Here is a 20,755-nt window from a genome sequence, read left to right as displayed (position 1 = left end):
CACAACGTTGATTATGAAGATAGACTGACTGAGCATGCAGACTGCAGTGTCTGGTTGATAGAAGATGGGGGGGGGATATGACTGAGACATTTAAGCTCTTGAAGGGTTATCATATTAACACTGAGGAGATTTTTCATATGGTAGAATGAGGAAAAGGAACAAGGCTGGTGAGTATAAGAATAAGAAGTAAGTTTTTTGCATGAGAGTGGTAGGAACTTTGAATGCATTGCCTGAGAGGGTGGTGACTGTGCAGAGTATGGATAATTTTAAGGAGTGCTATGATAGACTTTGTATTCAGCTCCCGTGATGAGTCTTGTGACTCCATGGGGATCAGGGAAATAATAATAATAAATTATTATTACTCAGCCATGTTCATACTGATGGAATTTGACAATGCTTAGGAAATTAATAAATTTCCTAATTTATTAATTTCCTAAGTGAAATTTTTCTTTCCAGAAATCAGGTCTGATATTGTAGAGAAATCAAAACTGCTTGCAGAAAGATGACCAAGACCATAGAACATAATGGTTCAACTGCTGCTGAATGTTTTTTTTTCAGTTGTAATTTTATGAAGTATAAAAATAAAAATGCTAAAATACTTATTTTAGCTATGAAAATTGAAAGAAATTAGAGTTCAAACATTTAAATTCAGTTTAAAAAAATGAAATCTTAAAAACAAAGATTAAGTGATAGCAGTCTATTTTTTTTATCTTCCTTTTAGAAAGAAAAGAAAGAACAAAAATACATACATCATACACTCTATATCAGAAGCAATTGCTCCAACAGCTTTAGTCACATTCACCAGCAATGCATAATTCGTTCGAGATAAAAGATGAACCAAGGGTTCAGCTCCTCCACTTTTACGAATATCAACACAGTTTTGAGGAAGTTGAGCACACAATCCAAGGGCACCCACCACATTAACCAGTACCTGTAATTAAAAAGCAGTTTTGATATAATAAAATATTGATATATATATATAGAGAGAGAGAGAGAGAAAGAGATAGAGTCGCATTTTTCCATTTCATTAAAAACAAATTCATTTAAGGTTTTAAAAGCAAAAGGCAATTACCCAATTACACAGCTAATGAAAAATTAAAAATGCTAATACTTATCAGCTAATTAGTGTGGGTACTTATTAAGCATTTTCATATATTTTTCTAATTTTATGTAATGTATAAAACTTTAATTCCTGGTCATAATGAATCAGCTTCAACAGAGATTGTAATAATGCAAGAACCAATTTCTTCTCTTTTCTTTTTCTTAAAAAAAAAAGCTGGTTAGTTTTGATTTCAAAGATTTCTAATTACTAATAATTAGTATCTTAATTATCCCAGCATGCAAAATAGATTCCAGAGAGAAAGAGAGAGAGAGAGAAAACGAAATTTAATATCATTTATCAAGAGAATTAAATAAAAAAAAAAACATTTGCTGAAATTACAGCCAATGCAACTATGAAGCTATTTGTTATGTCTACTAATTGTAACAGCATGTATACTCCAGCTGGTTTGTCTGTTTTGTAGGATGAAATAATCATAGTTTCTGGAACATTGACAAAGAAATGATAGCTCCACTGTGCAAGGCTATGTTTCCCAAAGTATGAGAGGGCTACATGGTGTGTAGTGTTTGTAGAGAGTTCCCGATGTGTTATTTTGAGTAATAATTGGCAATATTGCTTGAATCTTAATGTAGTATTGTTTACTTTTGGTAACTTAGTGTGATTTTTGGTGTGTTTTCTCTTATTTAAATTAGTATTTTGATAAGATACGATAGATAGCGTAGCACATGGCAACGATAAGAAGAAAAACAATAGCATCCAAATTGCCGTCTTTGTTCAAAAATTTTAACTTAAGGGAGTTTGTTCAGCGTAACGTCTGTGGGATGTATGCTTTTGCAGAGAGTGGCTGGAGTTTGGTTTGATAATGATAGTGGAGGGAATGTGTGCCGAATGTGTAAGGAAAGTGATGATTTGAAGTGTGTCTCAAGTCGCAAGATTGATGTTGTTGTTGAAAGTGGGATAGAAAATAGTGATATGATAGGAATTTGCGATGTAGAACCAGATAGCTTTGAGAGCGATGTTGAAAGTGAGAGTGAAAGTAAAAATACAGAGCAAGAAAATGGTTTAACGGATAAAAAAATGAAAAGTTAGTTGCAATGAGTGAGATCGCCAGGTGTGCAGAGTGATATACAGGGTGTTCGGGATAAATTTGACATATTTATAATTAATTATATTTTTCCGTAAGTTACATGTATTAACACACACTTCTCTTCATTTAAAAGTTTGGACCCTTCTTCATTCATATACAAGATGTCAGAAAGGATGGATAGCTGGAACCCACCTGAATCATGGAAGAGAATAACTTGTATCATGATGATTCGTGCCCGCCATCAAAATAAGGATATTACGACTGCTGCCCAATGCTCCCTGAATACAGTAAAAACAATCAGGCATGAACTAGAGACTTGCAATGGTGACTACGAGGATGTAGCAAGAAGAAAGATCCCTAGCAGACGATCTGATTGCGTTCGTACAGCAGAATTCCTCGCAAATCTGCAGGAACAGGTGTTGAAGAACCCTGGCATTGGAATTCGGGCTTTGTTCGTGGAGTTGCTAACTGTAGTCAAGCCCTGGATAACAAGGGTAGCCAATGGTAGGCCGTATGTATGGCAACAGGATTCGGCCCCTTGCCACACCTCTGGGAAAAGTCAAAAATGGTTGTCTGAAAATTTCTACGACTTCACCAGTCCAAATGTTTGGCCTCCAAACTCCCCAGACCTTAACCCCATGGATTATTTTGTATGGGGCGCAGTTGAAAAAGACACCAATCGCACTTCCAGTAATACAAAAGCCCAGTTAATGGATAAAATTAAAACAGTTTTTGCGGCCCTTCCCAGGGAGACTGTAGCATCAGCTTGTTCGAGGTTCCGAAGCAGAATTGAAGCTGTGATCGATGCTAATGGTGGTTATTTTGAGTAAATCTTGTTGATAGTATTGTAATTAACTCTGCCTGTAATGTTTTTTTGTCAATTCATTAAATTTAATAGATACAAAGAAGATTTTCTTTTTCCTTACGAAACTGTCAAATTTATCCCGAACACCCTGTATAGGGAGAAGCGGCAGCTGGAGCGTTTACAAAATTGTTTACCGAGTGCATCAGCTAATAAAAAGCAGATGTATGATAAGAAAAATAACAGTATGATCGAGAGTGTAAGAAAAATTACGGAGCGAGTATTGTATGGTGATTCTTTAGTAAGAGTGTAATAGGTGAGAGTTTGTTAAAATCGTATACTTTACCGGGTGCGAAAATTAAGGATGTGAGTCCATTAGAGCGCAAAAGCAGAGGGTGAAAGAAACGATAGTAGTGGCAGGAACGAATGATTTAAAAGGAGAAAAAATTGCTATGAGAGAGGACTTGAAGGAATTACTAGAGGTAGCAAAAGAAAAGAGTGAGAGAGTTAAGATAGTGAGTCTGTTGCTGCAGTATTACAGAGAAGAGTGGAGAAGGAGAGCGATAATTGCAAATGACTCTATGCGCAGGTTATGCAGGAGGAGTGGTGTGGAGTTTGTGGACATGTGGAGCGAGTTTGATGGGCAAAAGGATTTATATATGATGGATAGTTTGCATCTGAATGGAATTTGTGGACGTGCGGAGGGAGTTTGATGGGCGAAAGGATTAATATATGATGAATGGTTTGCATCTGAATGGATTTGGTGTGCGGAGACTGGAAAAAGTATTGATGAATGAAGTGAAAGTGAATGTGCAGAATCAGGGAAACTAGAGTTATTAAGGGGGGGTGGATATGCAGACTTCAGGGATGCAGTTGAATATGAATGTGTATAACATGCCTGAGCTAGTATGAAGGACAAAAAAATCAGAATGGGATAGTTAGTATAAGGCATCAAGATAGGGATGGGACTAATGGGCTTCTGCATTTCATGTAATGTATACTAATGCCAGGAGTATTAGGAACAAGAAGGAAGAATTTCTGGCCTTGGTTGGCTCTTCCTGGCCACAGATTATTGGCATTAGTGAAACATGGCTGACAGAAGATGATATAGTGTGTTCAGGAGGGATAGAAAGATTTAAATGGGGGGAGGAGTGTTATTGATGATAGCTGATGAACTGAAGCCAAGGAGAGACTGACAGAATAGAAGTGAACTGCAGGATAGAGAAAAGAGCACATTTGATGCTATTTGGTGTGAGATTGAGACTAGCAGAATAAAATATACAGTTGGGTGCTGCTATAGACCAGCATATGGAATAGATGGTGGAGAACGTATGCATAAGCAAATAGATGCAATGAATAGAAGGAGGAGGGTAATTATTATGGAGGATTTCAACTATGGTAACATTGATGGGAAGGAGGAGAGGACACATGGGAAGAAGGAATTGGATTTTATGAAGTTATTAAGGGATGACTATCTGCGACAGCATGTAATGGAAAACACTTGGGGTTCGAGAGTGCTTGACCTAGTAATTACATCTGAAAATTTGACTGTAATGAATATGACCAGGTTGTCACCAATTGGTGAGAGTGATCATTAGGTCTTGACCTGGGAGGTGGCTAAATGTGTAAAATTTTCAATTAAGACAGGGTACATATGGAATTACCAGGCTAGTAAGTATGACAAGCTCAGGAAATTGCTTCGTTCAGTGCCATGGCATGTAAAACTGCAAGGGCTGGATGTTGATAGTGCATGGAAGGTGGTTAAGGAGTGTTTGCAGGAGGTAATGGCTGACTGTATACCTAGGGTCCAAATAGTAAATCAAGTAGGGGTTAAATGGATGAATAACACCATTAAGCTTGAGCTGCAAAAAAAGAAACAATTGTGGAGGGAATTTAAGGAGAAAGGTGACCTGCAGGCACACAAACAGTATAAAGCGCAGGCCCGAAGGGTAATGAGTGTGGTAAGAAAAAGCAAAAGTGGATTATGAAAGAGAATTAGCCATGCAAGCTAAAGAGAATTCCGAACAGGTTTTTCGATATGCTGCAAATAAAAGAAAAAATGTATACAGCAGAATGATTTTAAAGAATGCCGATGGCAGGGAGGTAACCGAATCAGTTAATATAGTGGAATTACTGATCGAGCACTTTGCAAGAGTATATCATCCAGGTGGTGATATTGCAGGAATGAAGGAACCAACAGCTTATACGGGAATTGTGGTGAATAGGCTATAAAAAACCTTAACGTGAATACATCTGTGGGATTGGATGGTATACCAGCTCGTGTCGTATGTGAAGCAGATAAAGAATTGTCAGTACCCTTGACTATTTTGTTTAATTTGAGTCTCTGATCTGGGTCAGTTCCGAGGGGGTGGAAAGAGGGAAAAATAGTTCCACTCCATAAAGGAGGTTCCAAGACTGCTGTTAAAAATTACTGACCGATCAGCATATCAGGAATCGTTGTCAAGGTCTTGGAGAGAATAGTCAAGAGGAAAATACAGGAATGGATAGATGAAAATGGGATACTGTATAGGGTACAGCATGGTTTTGTGAAGGGTAGATCATGCCTCAGTAACTTGCTCACGTTTTATAACACAGTGATAGCTGAACTGGATAAGGGTAATGGGTTTACAGTGATTCTACTACTAAGGCCTTTGACAGGATACAACATGGAATTTTAATCAGTAAACTGCAGCATATGGGGATGGATATAGAGTTGGTGAGATGGATAGGAGGGTGGTTGATGAAGAGATATCAGAGAGTAGTTTATTCAGGGGTAGAGTCCAATAGATGGCCTGTGACTAGTAGTGTGCCACAGGGTTCTGTTCTTGAACCACTGCTGTTTAATTTGTTCATTAACGATATAGGGAAGGATCTGAGAGGAATGGTTCATTTGTTCGCTGATGATGCAAAGTTGGGTAGGGCAATAGTGAATGCAGAAGTTGTCAAAATTTTGCAGGATGATTTGGATAGATTGGAGGTCTGGGCTAAAGAGAATGGATGTCAATTTAATGTGGTCAAATGTCAGGTTATGCATTTTGGGGTGAAAAGATTAGCAGCAGTATACCATATTGGTGGAACTGTACTCCAGGAGATTTACGAGGCCAGGGATTTGGAAGTGGGATATGGAGTTGAAGTTTAGGGGGCACATTGCAAAAGTGGCTAAATCAGCTCATCAAATCACTTGGTTACCGAAGAATACTTTACGAGCAGAGACAAGCAAGTTATTGTTCCTCTGTATCGAGCCTTGATAAGACCCCATCTTGACTACTGTGCCCAGATTTGGGCGCAAGGGTTTCTTCTTGATGGGGAGGAGGTGGAGAGGATCCAGAGGCGAGTGACCAAGATGATAGCAGGTCTATGGAATGAACCTTATGAGAACAGATTGAAGATTTGTGGGTGATATGACTGGACAAGAGTGTGATTAGCAAGGTGTTAGAGCTAGGTTTTTTACTTGGAGAGTAGTGAATGAGTGGAATAAGCTGCTATAGTCTGTTGTGTGTGCCATGACTGTGAATGAGTTCAAGGCGAGGTATGATAGATACTGTCTGAATGTTGAATAGTTGTTTTTGACATGATGTTAGGCCCTCCCTCGATGAGTCTAAGGACTCCTTGGAGTTGCCCGTAATAATGATAATAATAATAATAGTCTGCAGCCTGGTTCCCACCAGTCCTAATAAAAATTCAAATATGGCATGTGAACTGCTGATAGAGAAAATCAAGCTATAAATGATATAAAATTAAATTAAATGACAAAAATTATTAATATTGTTGTTTATTCAAGTTTAATAAAGTGTATATGCAAAACACATGCACATGCACAGAAAATACAAACTCAGTCTAGACCTATTGCCTAAACTATATCTTTTTCTTCTTTAGCCTTTTTACATCCATGGATATAGGCTTCTACCTTAACTTTCCAATTCCTTCTGTCTTTAGCCCATGTCCATCATCTCATGTCAAACCTTTCTAGATCATCCCTCCATCTCATTCTTTGATGACTTTCCTTCTCTTGAATCCAAGAGAAGGAAAGTCATCATTCAGTGCTTAATTTTGTCCATCTTTTTGTCTGTTAACCCCCCCCCCCACCAGCTATGGCGTCTATAGATGTTCAGCTAAATCTGGATACGAAGCTCTAACACTCATCGAATAAAATGTATAAGAAGTGCAATTTGGCATCACTATTTCATCCACATCAGCCGGTAGGGAGGTTATTCTGTTAACATGACCAGTTTGTCTCTATTTACATGCTTTACAATATTTCACAATATCTTCTACTCCAGTCATCCCTCTAATTCTATTCCTTATTATTATTATTATTATTATTATTAACATCTGACCTCCATGGATTCGGAGATGCATTGTGAGAAGGACACACCATTTCACATAATGCTCATTCATTTCTGCTTTAAACTGATTCAATGTGTCTATATTCACAACACATTCAGGTAATGCATTCCATTCACCAACCACTCTCCATGCAAAGAACCTACTCCTCACACCCTCCTTATACAGTTTCCAGCATTTACCTCTTGTTCTACCCCCCCCTTCTCCCATTCTATGAAAAATCTCTTCCATGTCAACCTTATAACAACCCCCTGACTACCTTATATGTCTCAATCATATCCCCCTCCACCTCTTCCTCCTATTCATGAGGTTCTGCAATTTACATTCTCTAAACCTGTCCTTGTACTCCACATTCCAAAGAACACTGACCACCTTTGTGAATCTTCTCTGGACCCTTTCCAACTTATCCTCGACACAATGAAAACCCAGTGACCAAATCTGTGCACAGTGGAGTATTCCTCTCTTCAAGGCTCTATGAGCCATGCACAGCCTGTCTTCCTGTTATTAGTTCTTGTCCATGTTTGACTTCTAGAGGTGAACACTGAAATAATGCACCAATTAAATAGCTTTCTTTTTAAACATACATGCAAATCTCCTAACAAATTAAGCAAATCTAAATCATATTGGATACCATTAAATGTATCATATATTTTTATTTGTATTACAAATCTACTTATTTAAAACATCAAACTATACACACACATATGCATATATTCATACATGTATGGGTTTAAAATCAGAAGCCTGGATAAATTATTTACTGGGGTGAGATCTAATGCAGAAAGTCAACAAAACTAGCAGATCATGGCAGGAATGGTGAGAACATGCGTAAGTTCAACTAAGGTATACAAACATGATAATGATATGAATGTTAATAAGCATGGCAATGAATCTGGTGTTTGGATTATTGATTTTTAGGATTTTGCTTTTTTGAGTGTGCATAGGGATGGGAAAGGGAAATTTGCACAACTGGACCAAGCAAACTACAGATGTAAGTATATGAAACAGCCAGGAGATAACTTGTTATGCCTATACACAAATGCCAAGGGTATCATGAGCAAAGGATTGAGTTTGTTGCCTGGCTTATGATTATTGGCATTTGAAACTTGGCTCTCAGAGTCAGGTGTAGTAGCTGGGATTGTGTGTGGAAGATATAATTTTTAGGAACTACAAAAGAGATAAGAGAGGGGGGGGGTACTACTAATGATATGAATCCAGTTAGGGTAGAGAGTCATGAAACCAAGAATAGTAATAATCTCCCATGCAGCAGTGCATTTGAGGCTATCTGTGTATAGGGGAGACTAACAAGATAGAATATATTCTTATTATTATTATTTATTATTATTATTAACATTTGACACCCATGGAGTCAGAGGCTCATCGTGGGAGGTACTCACTATTGCATACAATACTCATCCAACCGCATCTTAAACTGATTCAATGTGTCCATATCCACAACACACTCAGACAATGCATTCCACACATCAACCACCCTCAATGCAAAGAAACTGCTTTTCACTCCTTTTTTCATACCCTCCTGATACAGTTTCCAGTAATGGCCTCTCCCATTCTATGAAAAATCTCTTCCATGTCTACCTGATAACAACCCCTGACTGCTTATATGTCTCAATCATATTCCTTCTCTTCATGAGGCTCTGCAACTTACATTCTTTCAATCTGTTTTCGTACTCCACATTCCAAAGACCACTAACTACCTTTGTGAATCTTCTTTGTATCCATTCCAACATATCTTCATCACCATGAAAACCCGGCGACCAAATCCGTGCACAATAATCCATGAGGCCTGATTAAGGCCATATCCAATGGAATCATAACCTCTCTATTTCTGCATGTGAGGGTTCTCTGCATCATTGCCATTATTCGATGTGATGTCTTCACAACTTGTGCAATGTGGCCCCTGAATTTCAGGTCCTTGTCCACCATCACTCCTAGATCTCTCATCTCCTCTACTTCTGTTAGAGGTTCCCCACCAAGTGTAAACCTTGCATCCCATTGTTGTTTACCAAATCTCAAAACTTTACACTTGGCAACATTGAACTGATAGTTCCACTTACCTGCCCATTCATGCAATCTATTCAAGTCCTCTTGTAAGGCATTAACATCAGCCTGACTGTGCATTGCTCTCCCTTGCATCATCTGAAAAACACCTGGATATCACTAGTTAAATCCAACCCAATATCATTAACATACAAATTGAACAACAATGGCCCCAAAACTGACCCTTGCAGCACACCACTGGTGAATTTCTCTGTCAAGATACTGCACCTCCATATACAACTTTCTGATACCTATCCGACAGCCAGTCACTGATCCAACACAGAAGTATGTTATCCAATTACATCTGTTTCAATTTATTTAAGAGCTTGTCATGTAGCAGTCGTCTATCAAAAGCCTTTGCAAAATCCAAGTACACCATTGTATATGCATCTCCCTTGTCCAAGTTATTTGTCACCTTGTTATAGTACATAAGTAAGTTAGTGAAACATGATCTCCTCTCAACAAACCCATGCTGATAACCACAGATAATACTGCTGTTAGCAACACATTTCTGTATCCTACTTCTCATCAATCTCCCCAGGACCTTCACCACAATTCCAGATATACAGACCGGCCTATAATTTGAAGCTACAGCCTTATCACCACCTTTATGCAGTGGAACAATTTTACCCTCCTTCCACTCCCTTGGAACCTGTGCTGTTGCAAAACTATTATTAAACAGGCATGCCAATGCTAATGCCAGTTCCCTGGAACATTCTCTTAAGATGCATGGTAATGTCATCAAATCCTATTGTCGTGACGGACCTTTTCTGTCGTGTTCTAATTCTATCTAGTTTCAAGTCACTTTTATAATTAAAATAACCAATTGCGAAGTGATCACCGATCCAAAAGTAGGGAAATTTATATTTATACTGCGCCACCCTATTCTTAGATTAGTCTATATAAATAGTAGGATCAATTCTAAATTAGGTTAGCAGTCATCTCATTAGGCCGAATTATTTATTATCATTTTTACTTGGGGTTCCCGCAAGATTCGAATATTTATGAACGGTGCAATAAAAAGGAATTCAGGCAAACACAATATTTAGATCAACAAAATAAAACATTTAATATATGATATGGTTAACGAATACAAAACTCTATTTAAAAATGGAACTATACAATTAACTTAATACAACTTCTTAGGTCACTCATTCCAATTCAACGTTCTAACTTTCATATACAATTCACAGTCTCAAAAACACAATTCTTCTTATTTCAAGTTAATATAACAACTTCACATTTAATCAGTCTTCACAAATCTATCAGCTCAATGTTTATATTCACAGCAGGCAATACTCTATGTAAGCAATATTCCAAACAAATAAATTCCGGTCCTTGAGCATCGGAGATATATCACAGTTAATGCTAGAATAGACAAACTTATACAACTACTCTTACCAGACAAATTCTTCAATACATCAAATTATTGAGAGAGCACTTATGAATTAACTTAATTAACGTTAGCGGAACACACTTAATAAAAATTCTCCACAGTTTAAACTGTATTACTGTAAGTCGCACTTCACTATTCCAAACAACAGTAATTAGGTACTAATATCTTTTCTTGTTCGCTTTTCTCCAAGTAATCAATATAACCTTTTCCTAGGGCAACATAGAATTAAAATCGTAATTCAGATTAACTGGAACTAATCAGAATTTTCGCATTGACTGTCCAGTTTCCTTTTTATCTGATTACGACATTAACCTTTCTTCATAACGACAGCTGATTTCACTTATAATATTAAACTTTATGATTCACTACTTATTGGTTCACTTCCGAACACTATTTTCATAAATTTCTGCCCTATGGATTCTATAATCTTGGTTCCGCAAAACTCTCTCCTCCCTCGCTTAATAATAATTCTTCTCTACCTCTCTCTGTCCTAACTATGACCTTCCTTCTCCTTTCTGTTTCTATCTATGACCTTCCTTCCCACCTTACGTTCGAACGCCACGCTCTACTCCACTCGTGGTTGTTTACGCGTGCGTTTCCATGACAATAGACTAAGCGTAAACATTTCGCCAATGTAATGTATGCTCTATTACTGCTACATGAGTGATTACATAACATTAAATATTTCACAAATAAGAACAATATAATATTTAAGCTATTTCTTTAACCTTTTGATTACGTATACAGTTAAATATAAAATAACACTTTACGTTACACCATATATATTTAGTTATACAAGATTCTATAGATTTTATTATTTTATAAGTTAATAATAGGTCAGGTTTTAAATAAATATTTAATTAGTAATTCTTAATCAAGGAATAATAAATAAATTTATATGAGCCATGATTAATATTTAATAAGCAATGTTAAATGTGAATGAAAAAAAATAAATTACATAACATAGCTTCATTCACAATTTAACATAGGCTCACCCTTTCTTTAAAAAATTTTTATTATAAGAAAAATTTTTCTTTTTACACTAGGCTCCTTTAAAAAAAATTGGATTACACATTTCCTTTTCGATTTCTCAAGTAATACCTAGTTTTACTGAAACTTGGTTCCTTATTATGTTTTGTGCCCTTATTCTCTTTCACACTATCAACAATTCTCTTATTACTTTTACTATCAATTTCTGCATGTCTTCTAAATTTGTAGTATAGGATTCTCTCTTTTGAATTAAATTCACGTTTTCCATTATTAGAATTAAGTTTTTGTTGTCTCACATCTTGGTGGTTTGTTCTACAATATAGATTAGACATTTTACCAAAATTGACTTCAACCTTTAGTTTACTATTAGTGATAACTTCTGATTTGGGCTTTGTCACTACTACTTTTTGTTCATCAGTAAGAAGAGGAGTATCAGATTGAATGTGTACATGAGAGTTATCACCACTATCTCTATTAGATGATTGATTCACAGCTGATTTTTCTTCAGTAGATGGTCCTGATTCAAGAGGCAATCTAAATTGTTTTGTTTGATACCTAGTCTTATCACAATCATGAATTTCATTTCTTCTGATATATCTCCTTTTGTTCATCAGGGTTATTTCTTTCTTAGAAAAGTCACAAGAAAATTGATATCTTGCTAGGAAGTTTGTTCCCAAGATAATGTGAGAATCTAGATTGGAAGTAGTGGGGACAACAAGTAGATCTTGCCACACGTACAGTCCAAATTCTGGCAGGTATATTCTTGCTCGAAGCTTTTCATATGCCACAAAGTTTGAGTCTGACAGAGAAGTAATCCTTACAGGTTGTCTCAGCTTGGCAGTGCTCTTCCACAGTTTGTTCTTTATTGTTAGGAAATAATCCATCCTGATGGTAGAGGCATTGCATCCTGTATCTAATAAGATGTCACATTTAGAGCCCAGGATATCACCTCTAATTCTCATCATTCTCTCATTAGATGTTTGATAATTTTGAATTCTTTTATTTCTTCTGTGGGGTTTGTATCCAAACTTTGAGTTCCATCTGTTATTAGAGTAGTTTCCCTTGTTATAGAAACAATTCCTGGCATAATGTCCAATTTTGTTGCAATTGTAACACTTAAGAGGATTTCTTTGCTTTGTCTCTGTCTTGGATTGAGGGATAGCAGACATTTGTTGTCTAACATCATTTAATCCTCGGATTACCTCATCTAGGCTACTTAAAATAGGTTGACTTTGTTTTTCAACCTCATGCTTGATCATCTCATCAATTTTATTTGTAGTGTGGTTTTGATTTTCTTGAGACTTCAAATTAATAGCTGATAACTGTCTCACAACTTCATTAAGACTATCCATTATTGGCTGATTTAACTTATTCACCTCCTGGTGAATTAAGGATTTCACTTCTGTCATCAGTTTCTTGTCCATTTGCTCTTTACTCTCTGTCATGCAGTTTACACTACTTGAATTTTTTCCAATATTCTTTGCTTTTCCTTCTTCAACTTTACTTCTCTTTTCTATTTCTGATTGATTGAATGAACTATCAGTTTTATTCACGACACTCACAAGACTTGCATTGGTTGAGGGATAAAGGTCACCGAGTATTTGTTCTTTTTCCTTAACACTTTTGAGACACTCTTCTAAAGTAGAAATTTTCTTCTTGTAGGCTGTTTCTCTTAATTCTTGCCTAACACCTTGTCTAAATTGTTGGAACACAGCCCAATCTAAGTGAGGTTTATCTTCACCAGTAACATTCAAACTGTTGGCCAATGTTAATAACCTATTGTGAAAATCAGTAACAGTCTCTTTATCCTTTTGAACAATTTTCTGCAATTTCCACAAGTTAGGACCTACACTTCTAAGTTTACAAAATTGAGACAATAAGGTGTCTTTAAATTTGGAATACTCAAAAGTTTCTCGAAGTATTGGAGAAGAATGCAAAAATGTTTTTGCTTTACCTACTAATTTGCTTCTAATCAAAACTAGCAATTGAAAATCAGTCCAACCTGCAATTTCTCTAAGTTTTTCAACATAGGTAAAGAAAAATAGTACATCATCTGATTCTTCACCTGAAAATTGGGGAAAAACCTCTTGCGGGTTTACAGTACGAAAAAATTCACTGTCATTCATTTCAGAGTTTGATGTGACAGCCATAGTGATTAATAAATTACTATCTCAATAAATACAATAATCTTTCTACCTTAAAATAAACTTTTATCTTTGCCTGAGTCCAGATTATAACCAGTTCACTGTGATTTAATTATTTCACTTTCCAAATTCCAGGGAGTACTTCTACAATTATTATTACTAAAACTTAAATTCAATTTCTTAACTTATAGTTGTTAAATTTAATTACTATCAATTAAATCACATCCTGCCGATTAAATCAAATCCTGCCAACTGCGCCATTTGTCGTGACGGACCTTTTCTGTCGTGTTCTAATTCTATCTAGTTTCAAGTCACTTTTATAATTAAAATAACCAATTGCGAAGTGATCACCGATCCAAAAGTAGGGAAATTTATATTTATACTGCGCCACCCTATTCTTAGATTAGTCTATATAAATAGTAGGATCAATTCTAAATTAGGTTAGCAGTCATCTCATTAGGCCGAATTATTTATTATCATTTTTACTTGGGGTTCCCGCAAGATTCGAATATTTATGAACGGTGCAATAAAAAGGAATTCAGGCAAACACAATATTTAGATCAACAAAATAAAACATTTAATATACGATATGGTTAACGAATACAAAACTCTATTTAAAAATGGAACTATACAATTAACTTAATACAACTTCTTAGGTCACTCATTCCAATTCAACGTTCTAACTTTCATATACAATTCACAGTCTCAAAAACACAATTCTTCTTATTTCAAGTTAATATAACAACTTCACATTTAATCAGTCTTCACAAATCTATCAGCTCAATGTTTATATTCACAGCAGGCAATACTCTATGTAAGCAATATTCCAAACAAATAAATTCCGGTCCTTGAGCATCGGAGATATATCACAGTTAATGCTAGAATAGACAAACTTATACAACTACTCTTACCAGACAAATTCTTCAATACATCAAATTATTGAGAGAGCACTTATGAATTAACTTAATTAACGTTAGCGGAACACACTTAATAAAAATTCTCCACAGTTTAAACTGTATTACTGTAAGTCGCACTTCACTATTCCAAACAACAGTAATTAGGTACTAATATCTTTTCTTGTTCGCTTTTCTCCAAGTAATCAATATAACCTTTTCCTAGGGCAACATAGAATTAAAATCGTAATTCAGATTAACTGGAACTAATCAGAATTTTTGCATTGACTGTCCAGTTTCCTTTTTATCTGATTACGACATTAACCTTTCTTCATAACGACAGCTGATTTCACTTATAATATTAAACTTTATGATTCACTACTTATTGGTTCACTTCCGAACACTATTTTCATAAATTTCTGCCCTATGGATTCTATAATCTTGGTTCCGCAAAACTCTCTCCTCCCTCGCTTAATAATAATTCTTCTCTACCTCTCTCTGTCCTAACTATGACCTTCCTTCTCCTTTCTGTTTCTATCTATGACCTTCCTTCCCACCTTACGTTCGAACGCCACGCTCTACTCCACTCGTGGTTGTTTACGCGTGCGTTTCCATGACAATAGACTAAGCGTAAACATTTCGCCAATGTAATGTATGCTCTATTACTGCTACATGAGTGATTACATAACATTAAATATTTCACAAATAAGAACAATATAATATTTAAGCTATTTCTTTAACCTTTTGATTACGTATACAGTTAAATATAAAATAACACTTTACGTTACACCATATATATTTAGTTATACAAGATTCTATACATTTTATTATTTTATAAGTTAATAATAGGTCAGGTTTTACATAAATATTTAATTAGTAATTCTTAATCAAGGAATAATAAATAAATTTATATGAGCCATGATTAATATTTAATAAGCAATGTTAAATGTGAATGAAAAAAAATAAATTACATAACATAGCTTCATTCACAATTTAACACTATCGCCTTATTAGCATCAAGGTTATTTATTTCCTCAAGTACCTCCTACTCACTCACAATTAAGCCATCCTCTCCTATATCCTCTATATTTAAGTTCCTCATGATTTCACCCTGATCAGAATGAAACACCCTTAAAAATTGATCACTGAATACCTCAACAATGTCTTTTGCAGCAGTTAGCATTCTACCACTGTCATTCTTTAACTTCATCTTTCCACGATCATTCTTCCTTCTACTTGCCACATATCTAAAAAACTCTCTAGGGTGTTTCTTAGCCTGATTTGCAATTTCTGCTCATACTCCACTTTTGTTTTCCTTACTAAATGAATCACTCTCCTGGCTTGTTCGTTACATTGTACTTCCTCGAAAGTACTTTCTTTTTCCAGATTTCATGCTTAAGCTACACATTCATCCATTTAACACCACCTTATTCAGCCTTTTGGCCTTTGGGATACATTCGTACATTGATGCTGTTATGTATTTCTTTGTAAGTTCCCGTGCAGCATTCATTTCCTTACCGCTCAACTCCTCATTCCATGTTAAAGATCCAAGTTGTCTCCTAAGCTTGTCATAATCACCAGCCTTATAATTCCACATATATTCTTTCCTCACAAAAGTCTGCATATGACTAGCCACAACGCAGGTGATTACTTCATGATCACTTTCACCAACTGGAGGAAAATGTGAAACCCCTCTAACAATTACATTCTCTGATGAAATGATGAGATCCAGAACTCTTGATCCTCGCATGCCTTTCTTTACGTGTTGCCTGAGATAATTATCTCTCAAGAACTCAAGAAATTCATTTTCCTTATTCCCAAATGCTATCTCTTCATTCCAATCTATACCACCATAACTAAAATCACCCATAATAATTACCCTTCCTTTGTTCACTAATCCAAGTTGTTTATACATTTCTTCATCAGCACATTCCTAGGCCTATAGCAACATCCAACTAAATATGTCTTGCTCTCAACCACCACGTTATGCCACACTGCCTCATACCCATTGCCACTATTTTCCTCCTTTCATGTCTGCCTTATATGGACTTAATTCCCCTGCTATCATCAGAAGCACTCCATAGCAGCAATATATGGTGGAATGTTGCTACAGACCTGGCAGTTCAGTTGCTGTGGACTATCAAATCCACTTCCAAATTATCCTGATGGATACTAAATGAATAATCACAATAGTGACTTCAATTATCCAAACACTGATTAGATAGCAGAGAAAAATTCTTGATAGGAATGAAGGAAGGAAAATTTATGGAGATGTTGTGAGACAAACATCTCAAGCAGTAACTGAAAGAAGGAACTCAAGGTCAAAGAGTATTAGATTTAATCATAGAATCAGAAGCAGTCTCGGTTAAGGATGTAACTGTTTTGCCACTAGTTATTATGTTGGAGGTTTAATGGATTTTTTACAACACTCAAAAAGAATTAAAATAGAATTTAATACTTCCTATATTTCATCCTAGTCACTAGGACATCTACGGGGATTACAAAAACAATTAATGTAACATGCACACAAAAACTTACAATACTAAACCCAACCACGTGAGTGACACTAAAGTCCTATCTAGGTGGAGTGCCCTCTGGGGGCGGTAGTAGGTGGCCTGGAATGTAAGGTGAGACCTCTGGTGATGAGTGTTTCCCAAATCTTCGGAATCTTAATGCAACCGTATTTATTAAGATTTGGTTGGTTTCTGAGAGCTGCTGCTGCTTCTAAGAAAAGTCTCTCTTTCTTGAATTTGCTGTGGTGGAGCATGGTGGTTTTCTTCCATGATACTCTGTGGGTGGTGTCCAAAACATGGTCAGCCAAGCCTGAATGGCCATAGTTGTGTTTAACGATGTACGACTTGTGTTCCTACAGGCAGATGGATGCTGATCTGCCTGTCTGTCCAAAGTACGCAAGCTTACAGGAACAGGGTACTTTGAAAACTCCAGGCAGAGAGAGAGAGGAGGGAGCTGATCTTTCGTAGAACAGATAAGGGCAAGTTTGCGGTAGGGCTTATATGCTGTGTGTAGGTTATACTTTTTTAGTATCTTGGCTATTTTTTCCGAAGTGCCACGGATGTAGGGTATGGTGATGGCTTTTTAAATTCTTGTTGACAAGAGGGACGGGGAATGGGGGAGGAGTTGATTATTTTTTTGATACTGTGATCGCTGTAGCCATTAGAGAGGAAAGTGCTGTGTATGTGGTTAAGCTCATTAGTGAGGGCAGTTCCACTGGAACAAAGATTGTGGGCTCTCTTGGTAAGAGTTTTAATAATGCCATATTGTTGAGAGGGGTGGTGGTGGGAGAGTTTGTGAATGTATCTGCCTGTGTGTGTGGGTTTTCTGTATACAGTGAAGGTAAGTGTATCATTAGGCAGTCGTGTGACTAAGGTGTCTAGGAAGGGTAAACAATTGTTCTTTTCCTTTTCCATAGTAAACTGGATTCTTGGATGTAGGCTATTGAGATGACTGAGGAAGAAGTCTAACGTGTCTGGGCCATGAGGCCAAATAGATGAACAAATCATCTAAATATCTTAGCCAGATATAAGGTTTGAGTGGGGCTGAGTCTATGGCTCGTTTTTTGAAATCTTCCATATAGAAATTGGCAAGGGGGGGTGAGAGGGGGGAACCCATGGCGGTTCCCTCTATCTGATTGTAGATTTTGTTCTTCCAAGAGAAATACCCAGAGTTGATGGCAAAGGAAAAAGAGATCTAAGATGTCAGAGGGAAAAACGTTTTCTAAGAGAGATAAAGTATCAGTTAAGGGAATATTGGTAAACAAAGAGGAGATATCAAAGCTTACTAATATGTCTGTATTATTCAAGGTTAAATTTTCTGTGAGGGCTTTAAAGTGGGTCGAGTTTTTTATATAGGAAGCTGAATTTCCAGTGAGGGGGGGGGTGACAGAGAGTTGGCCAGCTGTTTAGACAGTCTGTAACAAGGTGCATTGGTGGCATCTACTATAGGCCTGAGTAGGGAATTGGGTTTGTGGATTTTTGGTAAACCGTATATTCGGGGCGGACGGGAGCGGAAAGGTTTACTTTTTTTCATGACGTCAGGGGGCCAGGAGGTTACTTTTTTAAGTAAGATTTTTAATTTCTTAACTTGCGTTTTTGTGGGGTCATGTTCTAGCGGGATGTAGGTAGCGTGATCGCGAAGGATAATGTTCATTTTACGATTGTATTCGCTGGTATTAAGAACGACTGTGGCATTACCATTATCCGTTCTGGTGATGACGATACTTTTTTCTTTGCGTAGTTTCAGGAGAGCCATGCGTTGGGCATACGATAAGTTACTTTTTGGAGGCGAAGAGTGAGCGAGGATGTTGGCTACGTCGAGTCTGATGTTGTTGACTACCTCTGACGGTAAGCGACTGATCCCCCGTTCGACGTTAACCATTACATCGAGAACCACATTTTATGAATACAATCGTAAAATGAACATTATCCTCCACGATCATGCTACCTACATCCCGCTAGAACACAACCCCACAAAAACACAAGTTAAGAAATTAAAAATCTTACTTAAAAAAGTAACCTCCTGGCCCCCTGACGTCACGAAAAAAACGTAAACCTCTCCGCTCCCCCCCGAATATACGGTTTACCAAAAATCCACAAACTCAATTTCCCACTCAGGCCTATAGTAGATGCCACCAATGCACCTTGTTACAGACTGTCTAAATAGCTGGCCAACTCTCTGTCCCCCCCTCACCGGAAATTCAGCTTCCTATATAAAAAACTCGACCCACTTTAAAGCCCTCACAGAAAATTTAACCTTGAATAATACAGACATATTAGTAAGCTTTGATATCTCCTCTTTGTTTACCAATATTCCCTTAACTGATACTTTATCTCTCTTAGAAAATGTTTTTCCCTCTGACATCTTAGATCTCTTTTTCCTTTGCCATCAACTCTGGGTATTTCTCTTGGAAGAACAAAATCTATAATCAGATAGAGGGAACCGCCATGTGTTCCCCCCCTCTCACCCCCCTTGCCAATTTCTATATGGAAGATTTCTAAAAACGAGCCATAGACTCAGCCCCACTCAAACCTTATATCTGGCTAAGATATGTAGATGATGTGTTCTCTATTTGGCCTCATGGCCCAGACACGTTAGACTCCTTCCTCAGTCATCTCAATAGCCTAAATCCAAGAATCCAGTTTACTATGGAAAAGGAAAAGAACAATTGTTTACCCTTCCTAGACACCTTAGTCACACGCCTGCCTAATGATACACTTGCTTTCACTGTATACAGAAAACCCACACACACAGGCAGATACATTCACAAACTCTCCCACCACTACCCCTCACAACAATATGACATCATTAAAACTCTTACCAAGAGAGCCCACAATCTTTGTTCCAGTGGAACCGCACTCACTACTGAGCTTAACCACATACACAGCACTTTCCTCTCCAATGGCTACAGCGAATACAGTATCAAAAAAATAATCAATTCCTCCCCCATTCCCCCGTCCCTCTCGTCAACAAGAATTTAAAAATGCCATCACCATACCCTACATCCGTGGCACTTCGGAAAAAATAGCCAAGATACTAAAAAAGTATAACCTACACACAGCATATAAGCCCTACCGCAAACTTGCCCTTATCTGTTCTACGAAAGATCAGATCCCTCCTCTCTCTCTCTCTCTGCCTGGAGTTTTCAAAGTACCCTGTTCCTGGAAGCTTGCGTACTTTGGACAGACAGGCAGATCAGCATCCATCCGCCTGTAGGAACACAAGTCGTACATCGTTAAACACAACTATGGCCATTCAGGCTTGGCTGACCATGTTTTGGACTCCACCCACAGAGTATCATGGAAGAAAACCACCATGCTCCACCACAGCAAATTCAAGAAAGAGAGACTTTTCTTAGAAGCAGCAGCAGCTCTCAGAAACCAACCAAATCTTAATAAATACGGTTGCATTAAGATTCCGAAGATTTGGGAAACACTCATCACCAGAGGTCTCACCTTACATTCCAG

General features: G+C 37.1%; 1 protein-coding gene across 1 annotated transcript in view; it reads right to left on the bottom strand.

Moving 5' to 3' along the window:
* gudu (Armadillo repeat-containing protein gudu) overlaps positions 1-20,755 on the bottom strand; it is a 319,933-nt gene that overhangs the window by 115,561 nt on the left and 183,617 nt on the right. The window contains exon 9 of the mRNA XM_090413819.1: positions 750-931. Within this exon, the coding sequence (XP_090269945.1) occupies positions 750-931 (182 nt within the window). The remainder of the gene's footprint in view (positions 1-749; positions 932-20,755) is intronic.

Source organism: Typopeltis vanoorti, chromosome 2 (assembly GCF_054136105.1).
Source record: "Typopeltis vanoorti isolate ZY-2024b chromosome 2, IOZ_Tvanoo_1.0, whole genome shotgun sequence".
NCBI lineage: Eukaryota > Metazoa > Arthropoda > Arachnida > Uropygi > Thelyphonidae > Typopeltis > Typopeltis vanoorti.
This window is presented reverse-complemented; position numbering and strand designations above follow the sequence as displayed.